This window comes from Lepus europaeus, chromosome 6, assembly GCF_033115175.1.
Source record: "Lepus europaeus isolate LE1 chromosome 6, mLepTim1.pri, whole genome shotgun sequence".
Taxonomy (NCBI): domain Eukaryota; kingdom Metazoa; phylum Chordata; class Mammalia; order Lagomorpha; family Leporidae; genus Lepus; species Lepus europaeus.
The window spans coordinates 11,254,061-11,279,471 of NC_084832.1; the positions used below are offsets into that span (position 1 = coordinate 11,254,061).

The 25,411-nt window shown below is 40.1% G+C and overlaps 1 protein-coding gene across 1 annotated transcript in view; it reads right to left on the reverse strand.

The window, feature by feature from the left end:
• ITGBL1 (integrin subunit beta like 1) overlaps nucleotides 1-25,411 on the reverse strand; it is a 273,833-nt gene that overhangs the window by 127,594 nt on the left and 120,828 nt on the right. Inside the window, exons 3-6 of the mRNA XM_062195263.1 lie at nucleotides 21,082-21,228; nucleotides 13,031-13,153; nucleotides 9,186-9,326; nucleotides 4,246-4,386 (exon numbers count right to left, since the gene is read on the reverse strand). Coding sequence (XP_062051247.1) covers nucleotides 4,246-4,386; nucleotides 9,186-9,326; nucleotides 13,031-13,153; nucleotides 21,082-21,228 — 552 coding nt within the window. The remainder of the gene's footprint in view (nucleotides 1-4,245; nucleotides 4,387-9,185; nucleotides 9,327-13,030; nucleotides 13,154-21,081; nucleotides 21,229-25,411) is intronic.

Genomic DNA, 25,411 nt, shown 5'->3' on the forward strand with positions numbered 1-25,411 from the left:
CAAATTAGATCTAACTAGAACTTGTTATTTTTTTTAAATCCATTCGATATATTGATTTTCCTTTCAAGACAATGCAAACTAAACACACTTAATTCCTTTGTCTCTTTCCTTGATTCTTTGGTGATCCAAAATGACTAATTTCCTTACACAATGTGGTTTTATCAAAGGATGCTACTTCCATTATTCTCATAGGTGGGATGAGATGAAAGATAAAGTTCAAGGTCACACTAAGGCATACTTTTCCAATTGTGGGATTTCTGGAAATAGACCTGAGGAGTTAGAAGCCAGCAGGAATAAAGGAGTTCTTTCTGAATTAGGAAGAAAATCAAGTGTAATAAACAGGACGTCAGTGCTCTTTGGGGTGACTGGCCAGTTGCTGGTCATTTTAGTCACACTCAGACTTTGTCACTAGTATATTATCTTTGAGGAGTGTGCATATGTGAGTATGTCATGTCTGTATATGGGTAAATGAACACGTACACACCAAGTGTAAATACCAAACAACAGATACAAATAAAAGAAAAAAACCTGATTTTGCAGCAGGGACCATGTTTTAACATGCTTGGATCCCCTACACCATGATGCTGTAGGCATAAAATAGTTACATCTGAATGTGTTATTAAGTAGACAAATGGATGAATAAAATGAGAATATCAATTAGGAGTCAATTTAAACTAATCCATCCAGAGATTTCCCCTGGACTTATATAACACCAATATACTCAGGGTGGCAAGAATGAGAGCTAAAAATAAAACTGCATTTCATCTGAGCCTGATTGCATTCCACCTTTGCAAGAATCACTAGAGAATATTGATGGAGTTGGGTTGCTTCTGTCTCGTAACACAAAGGTATTAATGCACTCAATAATCAACTGGATGGCACCCTTCATATGGTGCAAGTTAGTCTGATAATTAGGGAAACTGTGAAGACTAATAGCTCCCTAAGAATAATATATAGCATGCTACAGATTTAGTAAGGATGAAGGTGCCTGCCCCAGCTCATCATCATGTTCCAAAAAGCTTAATTTTATAAGATTTTGGGATATCCAGAATATAGTTCTTCCTCACTAAAATAAAGCAAAATTGAAGAATTTTATTTGCATCCCCTGGAGATTAAATTACACAGGTGCTTAGACTGAAAAAAAAAAAAGGTAATTTAAATAGTTTGGTAAAATGCATATAGTAGAAAAAACTATAAATGGCTTACAATTTTTTACACTGCAATAAACTTTTATTTTAATTGCATTTTCCATGAACTTTTTTAAGAACCCTCCTATGTGTTTTCTCGTGACACTGACAGCATGCACTTTGTCAAGTTCATTAATTTCTCTGAACTATCTCCTGTTCTAACAAAAATGTAGATGATGATGATGTCTCCCTCTGAGTTAGTATTCAAATAAAATGGAAAGAAGTACAGGAAAAATCCCAGAAATAGTCTAACAGAGTAAGCAGGCTCTTTGCTAATGTGAATTCCTTCTTCCATGAGTTCTTCATTCCACGTGTGGGCAGTGTGTTGTGGAGGACTAGCCATATCCAATTCACTGCAGGCAAGGAATAATCGAACACAAGGAAAGATTGATATTTTTACTGTTCAGACCACAACCCACTGTCCCAACACTTCCTTTCACCCCTACTTTCTACACTCATAGGAAGGAGGCCACATATCAAAGAATTAAAAGGTTTACACATTCTGTCCCTAGCCCTTCTTTCATGATCAGTCCCACCAACTATGCCGCCATAACTTCCCGATTTCCTAACTTTCTCAGAAATCTCCTATCAGAGCAGAGAATGGAAAACATGGTAAAGAAGAAAATAGGGCGGACAGTAGAAGGAGGAATAGATGCAGTGGAACATTAGATTCCAGGGAGGCCTCCCTCATTCCACTTCACCTGCCCGAACTATAGTGACAGTTCACATGAGCCATGATGAGACAGAAGTGTCAACTGTAGTATCAGCACCAGAGTTCCCCCCATGGCCACAGCTTGAAGGACCCCTGACTGTGACTATAATGTAGCATTTCTAATTTTCCAACACCATTCCAAAATCAGGATCGAGATCAAGACGGAGGATTTAACATAGTGTCCTCATGTACCAAAACAGAGGGGCACCAGCCACAGCAGCAAGTCACAACTCACGGTTTTTATATAGAGCCCGATTGTCTCCTTTATTTTTATTTAAAATCATGCGAATTCATATTTATCTCCAGATTTTCTTAAATGGCATTTTCTAAGCCCCAGAAAATCCTAACCTATCCTATGCTTACAACTCCAAATTCTCATGTTCAACTCTGACTCTCACAGCACCATGTTAGACATCTAGAAACCAACTTGAAAACTTTGTCTTATGTTCCCCACTTTGGTATGTGACAAAACATTAATGCAGACAAGCAGACTGGAAACTCTGGAACTGTGGCATTCTGCCCAACACCATCATGAGCCCTCCATCGCCTGCAGGATAAAGCCTGACTCTGCGGCAAAGCCAAAAGCCCTCTAGTTACAGTTTCTCAGTAGCTTTACCCTGTACCATCCCCTTCCTTACTTGTGCAGTCTGGTCATTTCAAACTGATTCTAGGCCCATGCAGAGATCACACCTTCCCATTCCTCATGTATTGCTCACCCTTCTCATATTTCTTTAGCAAGTAAGCTTTTCTTTCAGGCAGAGCCCCAAGCACATTGCCGTTCAATAGCATCCCACAGTGCATGCGCTGTCCATCACCTCCTCTGCAAAAAGCCACATCAGCTTGGTGAAAATGGCACACAAACTCCCAACTTTCTCAATATAGGTTTGGCATTTAAAAGTCAGAGTTGTTAGCTCTGGTAGTACCAGGGCACTGATAATGATGACAACGAAGAACACGCCAATAGATGATGAGCTGTGGAAAAATCCCCTCAACAGAACAGTGTCAAAATGTGTAGGAAGTTCTGCAGAACACCAGGGATGATCAAAAGAGGGAAATCCTCCTGTGAGCTTTTGTAGGTTTTAGCAGCAGGCTTCCTTCAGCCAGGCTGGAGATACCTTGGAAGCCACATTATAGTTACATAGGGCAATTCTTTCATTTCCTTCTGCTGGAACTTTCAGGAAACCAGAGCAGTTTCCTATCAGTCTGCACCAATCAAGCAGTCAGGCTTAAAAACATGCACATGCATACGTCTCAGCCTTCTGGGTTGTCAAATAGAAATGGACTGAAAATCTGTAACACCTCTTTCCTAAATGACACTTTCCCAGATAACCCTGGTTGCTTTTTCTTTGCTGCATGACACGCTCTTCATCTGCATTTAGTTTATAGCCATCATCAAGTTGTGATCCTGTTTGTCTCCTTCACTGGTGGAACCATTAGCACAGATGCTACCCAAGCTCTAGCAAATAGTATCTGCTCCATAAATATGTATCATATAAAATTCTGAATCCAGGGGCGGGCGCTGTGCAGGTTAAGCTGCCTCCTGCAGTGCCAGGATCCCATATGGACATTGGCTCTGTGCTAATGCACCTGGGAATGCAGTAGAAGATGGCCCAATTGCTTGGGTCCTGGCATGCACATGAGATATCCAGAGGAAACTCCTGGCTCCTGGCTTCAGACCAGTCCAGTTGCGGCCATCTGGGGAGTGAGTCAGCAGATGGAAGATTTCTCTTTCTCTCCCCTTCTCTATCTCTCTCTCTGTAACCCTGCAGTTCTTTTTTAATTTTATTTAATAAATATAAATTTCCAAAGTACAACTTTTGGATTATAGCGGCTTTTTCCCCTCATAACCACCCTCCCACCCTGCATTTCAAATAAATAAATCTTTTAAAAAGTTCTGAACTTACTAATTGATACTCAATTCTAGACTATATTCTAGAATAATTTAGCATAAATCCTACCAAGTTATCAATGCATAAAATATCTCTGAGGACTGTACCACGTCATCCTAAGCTATATTATACATTAATCTAACTGTCCTTTCTGAATGCTATCTATCATCAGGTCTGTTAGTTCTGCATTCTCAGAGCAGAGTTCAGTAGATACCTAGAGCTAATGGTTTTCCCTCAGCAAGGCGTAAGATTGATTTTAAGAGAACAGGCGCCTCTTACTTTGCTAAATGTGTTAGTTTGCTATAGGCTTTCCAAGTTACTAATAAGAGCATGGCAACAGTGAATGCTGTGGAATGCACGTTCTGTTTCCTTTACAGCATCTGAGAGTGAGAAAGAAGCCTGACAACAGGAAAACAAGTATTTTTCAATTAGAAACAAGAACTAGGAGAGGCTTTACCTGAACAGAAGTCATCAGAGTATCGGTCGTAGACAGCTCTGCAGTCCCGTTCATCACACTCACAGGTGTCCCCATGAATATCACCCCAGTCTCCAGTGGGATCTACATCATGGCAAGAACACTCGCCACACACACAAGTCCCTGAGTGGGAAAAAGAATTTTGTATGAGTCCAGTCCAGACAAATTATGAAAGAAAGCTTCTTACACGTTGCTCCTCCCCAGCACCATTGCTTCCTTTATATTTGGGAAACACAGATAAAAAATATTCTAAGAAGGAAAAATCACTATCAAGTTGATAGTAGAGAACTTTTCATCATAAGCCCAAGCTATCATTGACTGTAAATATGTGAAGTTGTGGGATGTGTCACTAGCACTGTACTACTTTCCCTCAAAGATAGTTCCAAAACAAAAAATATGTCATCGTTTGCCCTCAAGAAGCTTACAATCACTCTAAGAAAAAGCAAGCTCATCAAAGAAAAATTAGCAAGTGCTAAAAGTGTTAGTATTAACATTTTGTAAACCAGGACATAAATGCTATGAGGGGAGACCAGTTTTGGCTGGAGGAAAAAGACAATGGACTGAGTACACAGAGAAGAAGAAAATGTTTTAGGAATAAATGCGGCTGGGACTTACAGTCAAGAAGGCAGCACGCAGTAAGACACATGGGTGTCCTGAGGTGCATGTTAAGGAAGAACAACAAGTCAGGTTTGCTGGGTCAGATGGACCTGGTTATAGAATGTGCTAGAGGTCAGACTGAAAGACCTGATTTTGATCATTTGGAGATTTGCATAGGAAAAGGATCAGTTGTAAATCATTTACTTTGTGTGGATTATCAGTTATCATCTTTAGGATAACCAACTAATCACTAGTGGGAAAAATAAAATTAAGTCCCTTTTTCACATCTTATATCCAAATAAGTCCTGGCTGGGTTACAGGTTTAAATGTACAAAATAAAATCATAAAATATGAACAAAATACTTTTATTAAGAACTCTTTAAAGCAGAATTACTAAAAGAAAAAAAAGTAGATTAAACTTCTTCAAATCTAAAATTTTGAATGAGCCAAACACCATCAAAATGTAACAGACTAAAAAAAAAAAAAGTAAGAATTTTCTCCTTAGGAGCACTCTTGCAAACACCTACACAATTCTTTTTTTTTATTTTTATTTTTATTTTTTTTTTTTTTAATTTTTGACAGGCAGAGTGGACAGTGAGAGAGAGAGAGAGAGAGACAGAGAGAAAGGTCTTCCTTTGCCGTTGGTTCACACTCTAATGGCCGCCGCGGTAGCGCGCTGCGGCCAGCGCACCGCGCTGTTCCGATGGCAGGAGCCAGGTGCTTCTCCTGGTCTCCCATGGGGTGCAGGGCCCAAGCACTTGGGCCATCCTCCACTGCACTCCCTGGCCACAGCAGAGAGCTGGCCTGGAAGAGGGGCAACCGGGACAGGATCGGTGCCCCGACCGGGACTAGAACCCGGTGTGCCGGCGCCGCAAGGCGGAGGATTAGCCTGTTGAGCCACGGCGCCGGCCCACAATTCTTAAACTTAACAGAGACAGGATGAATGTGCCTAAAGTAAAATGGACAAACAGAGAGTAAGAGGGAACTCCAGGGTCAGCAATGATGGTTAAACATGAGAAATGCTGACACTTAGCTCTACTGCTGTGAGTGCAGCAGGGGAGTTGTGAAACAATCGTTAGAACCCTTTCAGAGATCAGAGCGGAACCATAGTGTGGACACAATGCTCCCTTCCTGCTCTGAAGGGAAGCACAAAATGGTACAAGTGTTGCAGTAGTGATTTTATGTAGTAATTTTTAGATGTATGTTATGATTTGGCATAATGGTCTATGTCAATTAATATAACCAATACAAAGTAGAACTATTCGTGCAGGGTTACAAAAGGTTGTGTTTATGTTACTGGTTAACTTATAATGACCAAAATATCTATCAATGAGGAACCAATTAATGTAGCCACAGTACATTTGTAGTGTAGACTACAAAGAACACATTAGGAGTAATTATAAGATTTTGCACTGTTAACAGAGAAAGGTAGGCAAATTCTTTTATTAAGTGAAAATATTGTTATAAAGCAGCAGGATAATATGCTTGAACTTTAGTATTTAGTAAGAACAAAGCACAAGAAAAGGGGAGCCACATACATGAATTTAAATAAAGAAATAAATAAGACACAGACGAATACTGCCTGCTCTCCCTTTTATGAGGGAGCTGAAATATGAAATATGAAAAACAAACTCCCATGTGTATCAGTTTTGCTACAAATACAGTGTTTTGTAAAACTTTGCCTAAAAAATTGTCAAGAATTAGATACTACTGCGCTGTGGCACAGTGGGTTAAAGTCCCAGCCTGCAGCGCCAGCATCCCATATGGCCACCGGTTCCAGTCCTGGCAGCTACTCTTCCTATCTAGCTCTCTGCTATGGCCTGGGAAAGCAGTAAAAGATGACCCAAGTCCTTGGGCCCCTGCACGCCTGTGGGAGACTTGGAGGAAGCTCCTGGCTCCTGGCTTCAGATCAGCTCAGCCCTGTCATTGCGGTCATTTGGGGGGTGAAGCAGCAGAATGAAAGACCTCTCTCTCTCTCTCTCTTGCTCTACTTCTCTCTGTAACTCCTCTATCTTTCAAATAAATAAAATTTTAAAAAATTATATACTACTATAGTTTTAATGATCCATGACAATTTAAAACTTTACATGAGTGAAAAAGAGGTCACATATCAAAAGGTAAAAAGAGGTTATATGAAGGTACTTCCAAAAAGTCTTAGAGAAAAGAGAATTAAAAGATGTTCATTCAAGTACAAAAAATTTTTGTAGTTGATTCATAGTTTTTTCAGTTCCCCATGCATTTTTGACCCTCTCATATGTATAGATTTCAAAATTTTTGCAATCACATAAACATCTTCTAATTCCATTTTCATAAACTTTTAGTGTGTTAAAATTATGTGTCAGTTTATTTTCTTTATATTCTACTTTACCATCTCACTTATGAAAACAAAGGATATGCATTGCTTTCCTACTAGTATAAACTGGGAAGGGGAGAGGGAGGGCTCCCAGCCTTGCACATTTGTTGAAGAAACAGCTCCCCAGCTCGGTTCAGTAAGTGTGTCTGCAACATTGCTCTTGAGGGCCCCCAAAATGGGCCACAATGGAAGGTGAGATAAGTTTGTACAGGGACCAGTGTCTCTCTCCTGCCTGGGAAAGCAGTGATAAGGAATGGCTAAGACACACCAGGTACTGAGAAAAATAAACAAACAAACTCACCCTTGTGCCTACTCTCACCCTGCCTCCCTGTGCTTTAGAAGCTCATGAGGTATGAGCGTCACTAGGCAAGCTGCTGCCCATCGCCTCTGGCATTTCTCCAGTCAGAGCATTCCACTCCATGCATGGGGAAGCAGCGGAGAGGAGGCAGAGTGGATGTCTGTCCCTCAGTGCCCTCACAAGTCTACTGCAGATCCTGACCGAAATCTGCAGCCTAACTGATCCCTTGTCCCTATTCCAGCATCTCTGTGGTCGTTTCCTTCGCTCACACAGCTCAAGCTTTGCACACACTGACAAAATGGTGCCTGTGAACACTACTGAATGAAAGGGACTGGAGAAAACACGGGTTATGTGTTAAAAGAAAACACAGTGAACCGGTATGAGAGAGGAGATCAAGTCAGCAGAAAGAGAGGATTTTCCTTTAGGATTCGTTTTCCAAGCACAGCCGTCTGCTTTCCTTCTCTGTGTACAGGGCTGTGGCACATCTCGTGTCAACTTTTGAAAGGTTCTGTGTTAGGTCTCTCTGTATGATCAATGCCAATCAAAATGAATCATTCATTGACAGAAACAAAAAATAGCTTTGGGGTACCTAGAGTTTTATAATTTCCTAGAATTAAATCTAACTATTTGTTGATGTGATTAGGTAGGCAATGATAAAGGCCCAGAATGGGTCTTTCTTATCTACCAATGCAGCTAACAAGGGGTCAAATAGCAAAAATTTCAATAACTGCTAAACTGGTTTGATTTCAATAGCTAACTGTTATGGGCCGGTGCTGTGGCGCAGTGGGGTAAAGCCCTGGCCTGAAGCACCGGCATCCCACATGGGCACTGGTTCTAGTCCCAGCAGCTCCTCTTCCAATCAAGTTCTCTGCTATGGCCTGGAAAAGCAGTAGAACATGGCCCAAGTGCTTGGGCCCCTGCACCCTTGTGGGAGACCCAGAAGAAGCTCCTGGCTTTGGGTTGGTGCAGCTCTGGCCATCGCAGCCATCTTGGGAGTGAACCAGCAGATGGAAGACCTCTCTCTCTGTGTCTCCACCTCTCTCTGTAACTGTCTTTCAAATAAATAAAATAAAATCTTTTAAAAAATTGCTATTAAATTAATATTAATATATTTTTTAAATTTTTGTTTAAGGTCACCTAAACTTCATATAGCCACTTCATTGCAATTTCTATATCTATTGTGTTAGTATCACATTTTCATTATTTCATATAGAAGTTAAATTTCATCTCTATCAATCCCATGTTTCAACCCAGCCTTCAATTTACTCATAATTAAGACAAGAGGGCTTTCCAAATACTCTCTGGGTAATTAGATGCTCATGCGGTAGACAGTTCTGTTAGTCAAGAGACATTTAACAGAAGTATCTACAAGAATTGCCTTTTAGCAGCACTGTGCTATTTCTGGATGGCCGCCAAAGAAATTACAGTCCCTATGTTAAGTATTTATTCAGTGAAGCCTAAAGAATGACAGCAACTTCCTTATCCTTCTGTTTCCTACTCAGTGAGAAACAAGAAAGAGAAGACTGTTGGTATAGTAAATGTTGATTTACATCAAAGTAAATGATTCTAAAAGATGACTTCCTCCACACTAAAGGGAACAGAGAGCGCCCAGTGTTCACCGTTAAGAGCTTTGTTCTCCTCCCAATTATGTAGTAACATGTATGAATGACACACCTCTGTTACTGCAGATTTTGCCATCTGGAGAAGTGCATCTTCGCTTGCTCTCCCAGGGGGTGATGTCGCACTGGAATTCGCATTTATCTCCATGCCAACCAGCCTCGCAGTAACAGTTTCCACAGTAACACTTCCCATGGCCTTCACCCAAAATGAATTTTATACAGTGAGGGGAAAAAAAGCAACTTCTCAAAGCAAAATTAACTTCCTACCTCTTGGTGATCATTTCTACCTTTTAAAATAACATTGAGAGCTCCCCATTCCTCGCTTAAAATAATCAAATTATACGGTTTTCCCCCAACACAGCACAGTTACCCTTCTACCTGCATGATTATACCAGTAAAGCAAGCCAAAATGTCCTTGACCTTGGCCTAGCCAGGGAACAGAATAAAATCAAAGTATTTTTGAAAAAGTTATACAAAAGACTGTGAAAGTCTACTGTGGTGACAACTTCAAATGCATACACCAAACTTAAATGCATGTAAGCATCCACTTTAAGGACATTTCTTGAATTAGTTATCCAAATATTTCATTTGAAATCAACCATAGAGAAACCAATGGAGCATATTTACTTGGATACACATTATTAATGACCAAACCTTTTTTTTAAACCAAAGGCAATATTTCATCTTTCATTCAACTGTGTCCCACAAGCTGTTGAAGTTCACCTTGTGGAAAAGAGGTTTTTGGCTAAGTCAATGTTTGGTTCTCATTTGACAAATAAAAAGCCATAAACTCTGGGTCTCACAAATTCCCGTACAAATGATAGATAAGGGCACACATACCACTGCAGCCAAATGTTACACTCTCAGGACTTACCTCTCTATAACCTGTCACTCACTCATTTGGTCCTTCCCCCCCTCCCCACCCCTTTACCTCCCCCCTCTCCCCGCCTAGGCCATCTGTAGTGAATTTTCACACCACTACTTCTCTCATGCCTGCCAGGCAACCCTTATATAAATTCCCAAAACATGACATTTACCCAAAAATTCACTTCTCGTGCCACCCAAGTGTTAATGTACATCCTGTGCTTATTTTGAGTTTATTCTTTCTGTTACAGATCTCTGTGTTCCATCAGCCTATGGCTAAAATATGAGAGAGAGATGCTCCTCCATCTCTCTCGTCTCCTATAGCCACAATTCCAGAGAGTCCATAAAAACTGTTAATATTTTTCAATCTCTTAATGGCCTGTTTTAATTATTAATATTATGGCATCTCTAGTCAACAGCAAGAGCATTAGTAGGGCCTGTGAAATTCACACATGAAACAGGAGATACAGTAGAATATTAAGGCCTATGGCCTGCTACACTATTCATGTACAGCAGCTAAGAATTCTTCAAGCAGACATACATCTGAGAGGCAGAGACAGAGTAAGACAAAGAGAAAGTGTGCTACAGTGAGAAAGAGTGGGGCTCAGCACATGATGGGCACTATGTTTTGTCTAAATGAACTGGAATAGGAATATCTATGGAAAAATCTCTCCCTAATCTAACAGAGGATCATCTTTATAACATATTTTAATTTGTTTTACTTAAGCAAATGTAAAAGCTATCAAACAATTTCATCAGTAATAAAATACATCATTTATATATATATATATATATTTTTTTTTAGTTGACTTAAAAAGATTTCGGCATGTGTTCACAATTTAACCATATCCCAGGCCTCTGTCAGAAGACTTTGGCACTGGAACAGAGGGGAAAAAAGAGTATATACTGATAGCTTTTCCCAGGAGTCAAGTTTCATAAGGTTCATCAACTTCAAACTAGAAATTTATTTCCTTCCCAATTTCAGAAAATGCATGCATAAGTGCTACATAAGGATTACCGTGATACTAACAAATGATCACAAATCTTAGCCCCAAATTCTTTATGAACTTAATTAGAAAATTACAGTTTTACTAAAAATAGTTGAGATGGGGTGAATAAGAAGACAAAAATCATATAAAGTTGTATATGTATGGAGACATGGAAAATTGAACAGATATCCACATTACTCAAATCAAAACATAGCAACAAGGCACGAGGTAACTGACATAAAATGCCAGCTTCAGAACAAGGCATATTTTAGATGATAAGCACAATTCTTTGCCTTGTATAAATTGATAAAACAAGACAATCTGTTTTTGCACTGCTTCACTGATGTACTGTAGAATCATCTCTCAACAGACTGGCTTCATGTGAATGACCCATGGAAAAAATCTGCACATCTAGGCAGTATCACCCCTAGAGGGTGTTTATGGGAGGGCTGGTGTCTGTGGTCAGAGATTTTGCACCAAGAAATGTCTTAAGTCTCAAACAAATGGAAATAACAAGCAGAAAGGTTGAGAGGTAAACATTCCGGGTTGTGTTGTTTCAAGTTGAATTTTGTATTTACACATTCAAACAGACTTTGCTTTGGTATGTGTATCAGAACACACTGGCCAGAAGGCACGTTCCCTTCTGTTTTGATCTGCAGTAATTGGAAAGTAAAACTTCTAGAGGACAAATACATATTTGAGAGTGGATTTGTCTGATGGTTCTCATTATTTGGACTGAACCTAAGTCATTGTCTCAGAAAAACGTATAGAAGATTCTTGAGCTTGTTTTATCTTGTTAGGTTGTGCCATCAGCAGGAAGCAGGAATGACAAGCAGAGCCTGGACTTGAACCAGGCACTCTAAGAATTCATCCTAAGTGGCGACTTAACCACTGTGCTAAATGTCAGCCCCCTCTGCTGAAGGAAAGAAGGAAAAAAAGGAGAGAGATTAGAGATGCAGAAAGGAAACCAAAGGGACAAGCTCAGTCCAAAGCGTCTCAGGGCCTTACGATTTCCCCTGGCCCTATTTGCCCTGACCTTTCCAGGAAAATCACTCTTCTGAACCACACTTTCCACACGCAGGACAAAATTCCATGGACAAAAATCTCATCAGAAGCCAGAGAACGGCACGTCTAATAAGTGGAAAGAATGTCCCCAAACTGCGGTGATTCTCACAGCTTTCTCTCTTCCCCCTCCTGTCCCCATTAGGTCTGGAAACTGAAGCTGGGCACAGGCTTGCAGGCAGGTAAGCAGGAGAGGCGGAATCTGCAGGTGCTGTGAAGGGCTCTTCTGCAACTCTCAACTCCAAGGCACCAAGGCAGCTCTGAATGGGGAGGGAGAGGGAACACAGCTGCTGGCGTCAGACAAAGTTCTACCATAATTGATGGAATGACCCTGGGTCGGTTACCTAGTTTATCCAAGCCCCAGTTTCCACATCTGCCTTTATGGATAAAAATAATTCTTACCCTAGAGTGATGTTGTAAAACATGATGCTAGGAATGCAAAGCACTTTTTGCAATGCTTGGCACTGGAAAACAGGCCAGAACTGGTACAATAGCAATTGGATTGAGTGATGGTGGTACCTAGAACAGCCACGAAAAATCTTATCAAGGATCTGTGTGGGTGGAGAGGGAGGTGACTCTAGAGTATCCTTCCTAATGGACTTCAGTGTTCCCAATAAAACAGAAGACTATCTAAAGGCTTCTAGTTTAAAAGGGGAAAGAAGCTCAAGTTCAGAGACCAGGAGAAAAGAGATCTCAGAGTGGCTAAGAAAAGGTGGCATTCCACTAGGACTTCTCCAAAGCTAGGCAGTTGGCCTGTTGCCATGATGACATGGCTCTCTTTTGGGGACAATCCAGTTTTGCATTTAAAAAGTAGCTACTCTCAATGCCTTAGTCTAACTCACTTTTCATGAAGTGTTTTCCAAATAAATGTAAATTCAGATTAAATTAGTACACCTAGAGCACAGATTTATACAGAGCTAAAAGTAAAATGAAATAGGTGAAAAGTCAGTTACTTGATTAATTTCCGTAGAACTGATATACTTACCTCCACATATTTCTCCTGTTTCATCATCCACGCATTCTCTATCATCACACTCACAGAATTTACCATAAACAAGTCCATTTCCATCTGAATTATCACACTTACATCTGCCACAATGACATGTGCCTGCACCATAAAAACAAAGAGATTATTTGCCATATGCATATAAATCATAATTAATGAATTCTTATTTTGTTTCTTTCAAGAAGTTATCCAATTCAAATCAATTTAGTATTACAATTATATATTCCTGTGGGTATGATGAAGTAAGCCTGCATTCTTTAGTTCATTAGAGCACAGCAATTTTATTTTACATCACAGTTATCACTAATGACCTCGAACAGTTTCATGAATGTAAATTTGACCTCCCCAAGTGCAGAGTTACTTTGTGCATGTCCATCCATCCAGTGCATGAGTGAGTATCTTCTGATTCCACCTGGCTCTAAAGTCAACTAAAGCAGAAATGCCAAGATCTGTGAGAGAAGCATCCCTATCTTCCTCTGCAGTATTTATTCAATGCTTGCTATAGCATTTGAACATATTCTTTACGTAATAAGTACTTGTGAAAATAATTCATTATCAAGTACATAAGTGAAAGACTTATATAGTCCCTATAATTTCAGTTCCTAAGCATTAACCGATATGTGTGTTCTTCTGATGATAGAATCAGAGTAGGTTTTCTTAGTTTCCCAGGACCTTACCAGAATCTCAAGATAGCTCAAAAAGCCTGTGACTCATGTGATCTACCTCAAGCCACATGTGCATCAAAGTGTGAAGATTTGACTGCTTCCCCCAGGGTGATTTCACTGACAATAAAATCACATTCAAATGAAAAGGAGATGTAGAATGTATACTTGGAGAACTTTCTTTAATATATGTCTCAATTTTTAATTGCTCATCACATCAATCAATATTCATGCTAGGGAACTTCAAAATGTTCAAAACAATAGAATGACAAGATAATATTCACTTTCAACTTTTTGAGGTTCCCTCATGTATCAATTGAGTGTTATCATTCACCAAACAGTCCTCCAGACTCTAGAAATCCAACAAGAGATCAAGTCAGCCACAGTCCTCTTCTCAGAGCTTCAGATGAATAAAACCAGATACAATAAGTAGGGGAGTCCTAAGTGTGGCAGAAGCACCCATCAAGGCGATTCAGCTGAGTCCTGGGAGTCAGAGGTACAGCCCCTGACACAGCTGAGAAACAAAGAAAAGGCAAGCTGAAACAAACAGAAAACAGCTAAGAGAAGTGAGCCACTTCCAGGGAGAGACAACAGTCGAAGTTCCATGGTGCAAGAGGATGAAAGAACAAAGGGGAATCAAGCAGGGCTGAAGAGTACAAAATAACCTGCACGGTGGCGAGATATGGAGAAAGCAGCTAAGGGGCGGTTTATCAGAACTAGCACAGGTCCTGTTAAAGATTTAAAACTTTTATCCAAGAAGTCATGGGGCCAGGTACGCAGTTTTACCAGGTTCCACTGGCTGTCTGAATGAACTGAAATGAAGCAGGAGTACGTGGAAATGAATTAAGTCGCTGCTACATTGGTCTGCAGGAACTAAGACAAAGGCTGGACAGATGATGGCCTTGAGTTTAGAAAGAAGCTAAGCATTGGGTGATTTTTTTTTCAAGAGTAAGAACAGATAGCATTTGGTTACTGATGAAGTAGGAAGGGTGGAGGATGGGCAAGAAGCACGGATGACACAAGTTGGCTGGAGCCTGATACTGACCATTCCAAACACGTGTACTGGAAAGCATGGACACAGGGCTAAGGCTGACCTGGAGTTGGATCCAGGTTTTAATTCTCAGTAACTATGAAGTTATGGGATCATTACCTTTATCTCGAGTTCTCAGAGTCCACATGTGAAAATAATCTCTACTTTGTAGAACTGCTATGAGAACCAAGTGATAAATACACCAGCCACTTGTCTTTTTGAAAGCACTGTTGTGTCCAGTACATAGTAAGCTTTCAGAATACTGTGGGTTGTTTCTCTTCCCTTTTTAGGGTACTCAGTTTGTCAGTCATATACCCAAATATTTTCTCCAGACTTACCTTATATTTATAATCCATGATGTCTTGGTTTTCACACCCTCTGCAAGATTTTGTCACCAAAATCACTTGCAATTTGCTTTATCTGTTAGCTTTTTCTCGCAGTTACATAGAATGTTGATGGTGCAGAATTTGAGTGTGTCATTGTTCACTTAGAGAATATTCAGGTGAATTGTACGTTGATTAAACTTCATCCTCTTATGTTTCTTCCTGGAAGCTATCTTAATTTATAAAAGCCACTTGAAATCTAATGTTAACAGTTCCTGCTATTGCTTCATCTAATTTTTCCTCTAATTATCACCCTTCCTTTTCATTTTCATATTTATTCATTCTGTCTCTCAGCCACCCACACAGGCAGTCATTAAACTTTCCTGTTACCTATTACATCACAAAGTACTAGGTGCTATAGGAAATGCAATAAGGAAAATTAAGTAAAAGACTGGGAAGAAAGAGAAGAAAAAATTAAGTATATCATAGACTACAAAGATATGAAATGAATAAATTATATATAATATACATGTTTATAAAAGTATTCAAATGTAGTAGATTATATATAACATGCATATGAAAGCAAAAGACACATGACAAAGGTATTTGCAGCAGATATGTGGCAAACAATTTATAGAAATTATAAGCCTCAGACTGGCTCTTTGATGGACAAAAAGCATAGGAAAGTAGTAATATAAAATATGGAGAGAATTGCAACAAATGGGTAAAGACCAGACATATGATGCAAAAGAAAAACAGGAAAGACCCTGAGATAAGAATAAGGATGGAAAATGAAAGAACAGAGAAGAGTTTGGCTTGGGTTTGGGGAATAGGATTGAGTGAAGACAGGAGAGAATCAGGGATTCTGCTTAAGGACTTCAGATAGCATCTGTTGGAACACCAGGAGCTCTTTCTGGCTTTGTAGCATACAGTAAGTTGGTTAGCACAGTGCATGCAAAAGAATTTTTTTCCAGAAAGATGGAAAGGGCCAGCCTCTGCCTCTGGATTCTGCAAGCACTCACCAACGGCCCCCACAGACGGGCTCACTCTCGTCTACACATCTGAACCGTTCCTGGCTGCTGTGGGTACTTTACAACAGCTCACACACTTCCTGTCACCTAGCATGCAGAATTCACAACTGAACCCCCACAGTAAGGCATATGGAGCCCAGGCGGAAGTGCCAGACTCTGTGTTCGTGCTGTGTCACGTGCTTCCTTCTCTTGCTTGCCAGTTAGCTCAGTCTCTAGGATTGATATTCTATACTTCAGGCCAGATTAATTTAGCTCAGATATTTTTTTACACTGCCTACCATGGCTGGCTCTCTCTAGGATGACTTAGGGACTTAAGCACCAGCCCTCACCCAGTGAAATGGTACTGGAGCCTTACCCTGCTCTGCATGCTGTCACCTTCTGGGTCCTCTACAGAGGTAAAATTCTAGAACCCTTTGGTCCCCAGCTCCCTCTCATCCTGGCCTTATGTCTTCTTCCCCTTATGCTCCAAGCTGCTTTCAGAAAACTACACTGGATATGAAAGGGAAAAGCAGTAGAGAGAACACAGCCGCTAAAGCAGTTTGTGGGGAGTGGTCCTGAACCAGACTAATGGAAGTGAGTATTCAAACAAAGATGAGAATGCCAAAATTCACATGACACATTTAGACATGTTGGGATGACAATAAGGGAAAGAAAAGATTAAGTGTGAATTTGTCTTTCCACCCAGCAATCTTAGGATAATTTATCCTGACAAAGACAGAAAAATACATATGCACTAGATCATTCTATGCATCCTTTACAATTTCAAAATAATGGAAACTGAACACCCAGGTATAGGAGGATGATTGAGTAAACTATCTCAGAAATCTAGAATTCACTACTGTGTTTTGAAAAAGAATGAAAAATATTTGTATCAGCTGATAAGGAATGAATTCCTGAAGATAATGCTGGGGGGCAAAGGCAGAGTGTAAGAGAGCATACTACGTTGGTTGCCTTTTACAGGATAAAAAATTGTTACATGCACATATTTATCTATCCTAACAAAAAACACAAAGTAGACAGCAGAAAAGCTGGGTGCATTTGAGACTGAGGGTAAACATCTCGATGACTAGAGAGTCTCTGACTCTGTTTATATATTTATATCAGAAATATCTTAACAGAGATATGGGTATGAATATGCATAATAGGTGTAGTGTATATAGGCATATTCACAAGCATGTTCTCGTTAGAGCTCACAAGCACTAAAGTGGAAACCAGGCCTGAAGATTCCCTGAGCAGACAAAGCCAGTGCTGCTTCCTGTGTGCCCTTAGCCTTGCTTGATTTATAAACCTAAGTGAAATTTAACACCTTGAGCTATTTTTTTTAAAAGGCCATGTTAAAGAAAAACAGAACATAAGGTCAACCAATCAGAAGCAACCAATAAACTTACACAACTAGGGACTCTCCAGTAGAATAAACAAAACAATCACTTACCACATATTCCTTTAAATAAGCTTGACTTCCGTGCTTATCCTATAAAGGCCTCCTTTGTGTACCACCAATGTTGCTCCCCAACCACTTCTGGTTTGGAGCTGCCTAGTTCATAAAATGTTGTTTGCTCAAATAAACTCTTCAAAAGGACTGTACTGTCTATATGTACTTTGACACTAGCCCATTCACAGGAAGGGCCAAGAAACAAATGCAACACAGTAGAAATACAGCTCTCCAGTGCTCATTATTTTTATTCCAAGAGTATTCTTCTCAGGGATTTTGGAGAAATGCTCAATTAAAAAGCTATGGCCTGCATTGGAGGGTGAACCAACGGCAAAAGGAAGACCTTTCTCTCTCTCTCTCTCTCTCTCTCACTGTCCACTCTGCCTGTCAAAAAAAAAAAAAAAAAAAAAAGCTGTGGCCTGTAGTACTGTCATCCCATTTGGGCGTTGGTTTGAGTCCCAGCTGCTCCACTTCCGATCCAGCTCTCTTCTATGGCCTGGGAAAACAGTGGAAGATGGCCCAAATCCTTGGGCCCCTGTAGCCATGTAGGAGACCTGGAAGAAGCTCCCAGCTCCCGGCTTCGGATTGGCATAGCTCTGGCCATTGCAGTCATCTGGGGAGTAAACAAGTGGATGGAAGACCTTTCTCTCTCTCTCTCTCTCTGCCTCTGCCTCTGCCTCTAACTCTGTCTTTCAGATAAATAAATAAATAAATCTTAAGAAAAAAACTATGGCAAAGCAGCTACAATACAACCTGGAATATTTTGTTAAGTCAAAAAGAAAAGAATTGCAGGGGTCATAGGCCATGGCATAGATTAAGTAGATTAAGCCATTGCCTGCAACACTGGCATCCCATATGGACATTGGTTCAAGCCCAAGCTGTTCCACTTCTGATCCAGCTTCTTGCTAGTGCTCCTGGGAAGGAGTCAGAGGATGACAAAAATGCCTGGATTCCTGCATCCATGTGGGAGACCCCAAAGGAGCTCCTGGCAACTGGCTTTGGCTTGGCCAGCCAATGGAAGATCTCTCTCTCTCTCTCTCTGGAACAATCTGTGAACCAGAATCTACATAATAAACCACAGAGACAATAAGTAAGTAATATTAAATAAGTGGTAGATGAAAGAGGACTCTCATGTGTAGTAGAGAGATGAGTGCCAATTCAGAAATATCAAAGGAATTTTGGAGTTTTGGAAATCATCATTGTCCCATCATTGTAAACACTGGATCAGGCAAGACTCAGCAATAAGTCATAAATCTAGGGTAGTTTTCATGAGGAATGGTATACTTGTATGTTTTCAAAGTGTCATAGACTACTTAGCTATAGTCAGGGCAAGTCAGTGGTAATAGAGTTGAGACATCAGAAAACACCCCAAGCAGATGATCCAAACTGACCTCGGCCAGGAGAGCAGGTGGGTATCTGATGAAACCTCTTGATAACACAAAGCTGACAATCTGGGATAGCATCTCAGAACGCATCACCTACATCTGTACAGGAGTATCTGACAAATCCAAACTGAGAAAAAGTAGGGACAATTTTCTTCTAAATCTTCAATGCTATAAAGCCAAAGTCCCCATGGAAAGAGTCCAGATTCAAGGAATCCAAGGAGAAACGACAACTAAACATGAATGTAATGTAGATTGCATACTCTAAGAAGGGACAGAAGATTCTAAGATATGATTGGGCTATCAACAAATTGGGCGATGGATCATGGACGCAGAGAATTACTGTATTAATGTTAAAAAAGGTAGAGATACTGATAGCTTAGATAACCAGGCTTTATATTTTTAACAAAAATAAGGGTGGGTATTTGGCACAGAGGCTAAGCCAGTGCTTGGGAAGGCCACATCTCATACCAGGGTGTCTGGTTCAAGTCACAGCTACTCTATTTTCAATCCAACTTCCTGTTAATGAACACTCTGGGAGGCGGTAATAATGGCATAAGCAGTTGAGCACCTGCCATCTATATAAGAGACCCAGATGGAGTTCTGGGCTTCTGGCTTCAGCCTGGCCCAGCCCTGACTGTTGTAGGGAATGAACCAGAAGAAGGAAGATCTCTTCCCACCTGTCTGCCACTCTCTATCACTGGCTTTCTCCCTTTCCAACACAATGAAAATAATTTTAAAATGCATGTTTTATTATCTATTCAAACAGTTCTGTATATTTTGCCTTTTAAGATATGCTATTAAGATTTGTGAATCACAAATTTAGATGCCTTAGTGCTAAAATGTCTTCAAATTCCTAGACCAAACCCTATTCAGTTATGTTATTTTAAAAAATTTGGATTTCAATTGTAAACAAATAATAAATTCAAAAACACAGAATTCTAAAATAAAATTCAAGTACTATTACTAAAAGAAGTTTGAAAGGAAAGAATTTTTTTCAAAATCAAAGAGGCTATAGTATGTGTGTGTGGATGGTGGGCATTATGAATCAGAAGTAGAAAAATTCTGGAAACAATGCAAAAACTGAAATACCAGAGAGAATGAGAAGAATGTCATGAACACGGATAATGACCTGACCGCTAAGCCCACCTGGATGGTCCCTGTCTGATTCCTTCGTTCTGCAATTTGGGTATGGCCCTGATTTCATTAGCAAAACACCTTACTGAGCTTAACCTACACTGAGCAATCTGGTGCAATCTAACAGTGAAGCAGTCGTAGCCCTGATTGCAGAAGAGCCTTGCCAATAAAGCGAGCTTCAGGAGGGGAGATACGCATTCAAGCAGTCAATCCCCAGCATGTAGGGCAATGGCTCATACTCCATTGCAATCATGCAGACAGCTTTAAAATCTTACTAACATCCAAGGCACCCCCACCCCTTCCCAAAGCACCTGAACTGAATCTCCATTGTAGGACAGGAGCACTAACACTTTTACTTTCTCCTTGGGATTCTCACACTCAACCATGGTTGAGAAAAACTGACTTTGAGGCTTCCATGCCCAAATGCTAAGAGTACTGTGTAATACTGACCAAATTCCACTGAAGCCTGAACTGCAACTCCTTCATTTAATCTGGTTTTACTACTAAGTTTTAATAACTTCTCTGTAATTCTCCTAGAAATATTTTAAGACTCCTGTCAAACATAAATGTATTTGGTCACACAAAAAGCCTTTGTTCTCACTGTATTCTGTAATGAATTGGATACCAGAACATCTGAAGTTTCTATCAGATTGCAATGTTTTGGTTCTATCTTAGGTTAACATATAATGTCAAAGCACCCTTGATTCTAAAGAAAATAATTAAGTCAGTTTACATGAATTCTTTCTAAAGGATTTTTTCCAGTGTTCAAATCAGAGTATACATAAAATGTTATCAAAACATTGTTTTCAGTGAATATTGTGCTCATGGAAGAACCTGGAACAGTGGAGAGCACCAAAACTTGCCAGTCTCAGAAAAATGACTTTTTTCTATTGACTTATCCAAATTTTACTTCTGAAAAATATACTCAAAAGCAGTCTCACTAAAAGGTTTAACATTTTTCCACACCCACACATTCCAGTAAACATAATTTGATTATTTCACTTGATAATGTTTTCCAAGGCAGAATCCTTACCTGCATTGGAGCATATGGCGTCTTGAGAATTCTTGCACATTTGGTTACTCTTCTTCTTGGTCAGGTCACAGCTAGAGGGGAACTGGCAGGCATCCCCAGACCATCCCACGTCACATTTGCACTTGCCACAGTCACACTTACCATGGCCTGAGGATTTAACAATACTCTGTTAGACTTAAGTTATTTTCCATAGGAAGCAGTATTTTAACTAAAGCCCTTAAGGGTGACAATGGCTCAAGAATAAGCTATAATAAACTCAAACACAAACGCACATACACACGTGTGTGTGTATACACACATATATACATACATGTATATATACACATATATGTATATAAACATACGTGTGTATATATATATACATGCATGTGATATATATATATATATATATAAAAGAGTGGCTGAAGGGTAATGCTGTTATATACAATGTAATGAAATATGACAATTCTATTTCAATAATCAACCTTGACAAATCATTATAAAAACAGAATTTATACAGGTATTAGATTAACGCATCAGAAGTCTAACAAATCACATGGTCAGAAAGTTCAGCACAAAAACAAAATCTTACCTAGCACCTCAGTATTTAAAAGACAAAAATCCACTACAAATTGTTTCTACTTGATTTTATTCTATACCACTTAAAACCACAAATCCTGGGGTCACGGTTGTGGTGCAGTGAGTTAAGCCACCACTCATAATACCAGCACACGTATCAGAGTGCCAGTTTGAGACCTGGCTCCTCTGCTTCCCTATACAGTTCCCTTCTAATGTGCCTGAGAAGGCAGCAGAGGATGGTACCACTCTCACACCCCTACCACCTACTTGGGAGACCTGAATGAAGTTCAAATTCCTGGCTTGGGCCTGAAATAGCCCTTGCTGTTGTGGCCATTTGGAGGGTGAACAAGCAACAAGATGATCTGTCTCAACCTCTTTGTCACTGTGACTTTCAAAAATAAAATTTTTAAATGGGGAATTAAAACCCACAAATCCTAAGCAAGAATCTTACACAGAACTCTACAACATTAGCCTTTTATTTATTAGAATTATATATGCAATGGTATCTTGTAGACATATTAAAGATTACCTTGGAACAAGATTGACATTAAAAGTAAGTTTATATTTGGTTTCTTAATGAGAAAAATTTAGTTCAAGCATCAAATGGCTAAAAGCCACATTCAACAACAGCCACAGAAACTTCTCAATGTCCTCAATCATCATTTTGCTTGTAGGCAATGCTGTTTTTATTATTGTGCTCATTAACCTTGTTGAGTCCTGATTGATGAAGTCTACTAACAGTTTTATTGACTTCACATTATTCTGACCGAAGTGCAAAATGTGTACAATGCTTGGCCCTTGTCTTTAAAAACTTCAAAGTCAAAGCTGATACACCAAGAAGCTGGTCCACTATTGGCCAGAAGTTTTTGTCATCTCCTATTAGGTTGAGCTTATGCTCTGTGATGTTTAGGACTAACATGGGAGCCTTTCAGAGCTTCTCTACCCAAAGCTGGTCCTTGACAGTTGAGTAGTTAGAAAGGGTTGCAGAAAGAGCATTTTATTAGTCAAGATAATACAACTATGTCTTAATTCCTGAAATCTCTTGATTACATGGAATAAGATCCCTGACTGGAAGCCTACAGTCATTCACTGTAGTGGCCAGATCTAGATGGCAGGTCAGAATGAATGACATGGACTGTCCATTTGAGAAAGTTCAGCAGAGCATGAATCTGTGATTTGTTATAATTATTTTTTAAAATTTTCTGAAAGTCGGAGTTACAACGAGAAACAGAGAGAGAGAGAATGAGTCTTCCACCCATGGGTTCACCCTTGAATGGCTGCCATGGCCAGGACTCTGCCAGGTCAAATCAGGAGCTTCTGCCAGATTTCCCATGTGAGTGGCAGGGAACCAAGCACTTAGGTCATCTGCTGCTGCTTCCCCAAGCACATTGGCAGGGACTGGATCAGAAGTGGAGCTGCTGGGTCTTGAAACAGTGCCTATATAGGATGCCAGCCTTCTAGGCGGTGGCTTTACCTGCTGTGCCCCAGTGCCATCCTTGGTTGTGACTTTAAACACCACTTCTTGTAATCCATGCCATGTATGTTTCTATTTCTGCTGAATTTGTCAAATTCATTATTCTATTTTACAAACAAACCCTTTTAAGTACCCTAATTGAAATTCATTTAATTCATTTTATTCAGCACATGACTTCCATAAATTGCTTGTATTCTTTACATTCCTGTCTGGCTCTACAAGATATTGTCGATCTCAGCCAACTTAGTATCATTTATAAGCATAAGTGATCTCTCCTGTCAACCATAGACTCTATTTATAAAAGTATTAAGGCAAATTCTTGAAATGACTAAGCCTCTTTTGGCAAACTAGGAATCTTAGAAACTATTGATTCTTTAATATCATTAGTGCATTAGGTTGAACCACATGAAATTGTCACTTTTGTAAACTGAATATCAGCTAGCTCTTCTTATTCAATCCAATAAAAAGGCATTATATCAGCAGCAAAGAAATAGGAGCAACAATTTAAAATATAAGGAATAATGGTCATAAAGATTGGTTGAGTAAAGAATAAAAAACTACTCAGTGCTTTTATATTGGTTGGAACATCATATATCCCAACATAAGGCTTACACGACAAACATAGGATATCAAGGGTTATGGAATTTTCAAAGGAGACAAGGTTAAAAGTAAGAGGAAAATAAGATAAACTGCATAGAGGACAGAAAAGAACCATTCATCATAAACTCGCTCAATTAAGCACCAATAGAAGTGATATTCTAAGGTGCTCATTCTTCCGAGTCCATGGAGACCCAGTTTCATGAAACTTCCTCTGTAGAAGATTCTGGAGCATGTTTTGGCATTCCAGTTAAAATTCCTACATCCCGTAATGACGCACCTAGGGTCAGTGCCCTCCTGATTCTACCTTCTTGCTGAAGCAGACCTGGGAGGCAGCAGTGACGGCTCAAGTGGCCAAGTTCCTGCCACTCACGTGGGAAGCCTGGATGGAGTTCTCGGCTCACAGCATCAGTTCCAGCTAGGGCCATTGTGAACCAATGAGTAAGAGTTTGTCCTCTCTTCTCTCTCTTTGCCTTTCAAATATTTTTTTTTTAATTTAGATTCCGGCATAAAACAAACATGGGAAAGAATTTTGCTGTACTCTTAATGTGCCATTAAATACCCTTGCTATGTCAAAGCTATTTACCTTCATTTAGCTGAGAATTACCTGAGATTATACAATATTTTTGGACTGTGGGCCTCCCTTTCCTCATAACCTGCACTAGCTTAAGCCAACACTGGGTCAGGTGGTGCATTCTCCACATTTTTCCTTTAGCATCTGTTCAGAGATAAAATTAGCAGCTAATGCAGGACAGGTGCCCTGCCTTCGTTTGCTCTCCACACTTTACACACAGTTAAAGGCCTCCTTGATTCACTTCCACCCATTCTGGACCACTAATAGAACAGGAATCAATTGTTGACTATCAGGAATTATCCAATGACCGCTTCTGTAGCCTTATTTGGAGATAAATATATACTTTGCTATATTATTATCTGAAGTAAACTCCATCGCAGTGTCAATAAAACAGCTTCAAAAAACACCTCATTTTAGGCTGGCGCCGCGGCTCAATAGGCTAATCCTCCGCCTGCGGTGCCGGCACACTAGATTCTAGTCCCGGTCGAGGTGCCAGAATCTGTCCCGGTTGCCCCTCTTCCAGGCCAGCTCTCTGTTGTGGCCAGGGAGTGCAGTGGAGGATGGCCCAAGTCCTTGGGCCCTGCACCCCATGGGAGACCAGAAGAAGCACCTGGCTCCTGCCATCGGATCAGCGCAGTGCGCCTACTGCGGCGGCCATTGGAAGGTGAACCAACGGCAAAGGAAGACCTTTCTCTCTGTCTCTCTCTCTCACTATCCACTCTGCCTGTCAAAAAAAACAAAAAAACAAAAAAACAAAAAACACCTCATTTTAAAAACTGATATGTTACTGATTCCTTTCCTTAGACTGACATAGCAAAGCACTAAAAATGCCATGGCTTACACAAGAGAAATGTACTCCTTCCCAATCCTGAAGGCCAGAACCCTTACATGAAGGCACCAACAGGCCCCGAGGATCAGGGACAGTCTGCCCCATCCCTCTCCTGGCTTCTCGGGGTTGCCTGTTCTCCTTGGCCTCCCTTGGCTCATTGCAAGGCACTCCAGTCTCTGGTCTGTCTTCGTACCGTGTTGTCTGTGTCTTCATATTCTTCTCATTGTAAGCACACACATCAATGGACTGATATGAGGATGACCTCAGAGTAATATAATTACATTTTCAAAGATCCCAT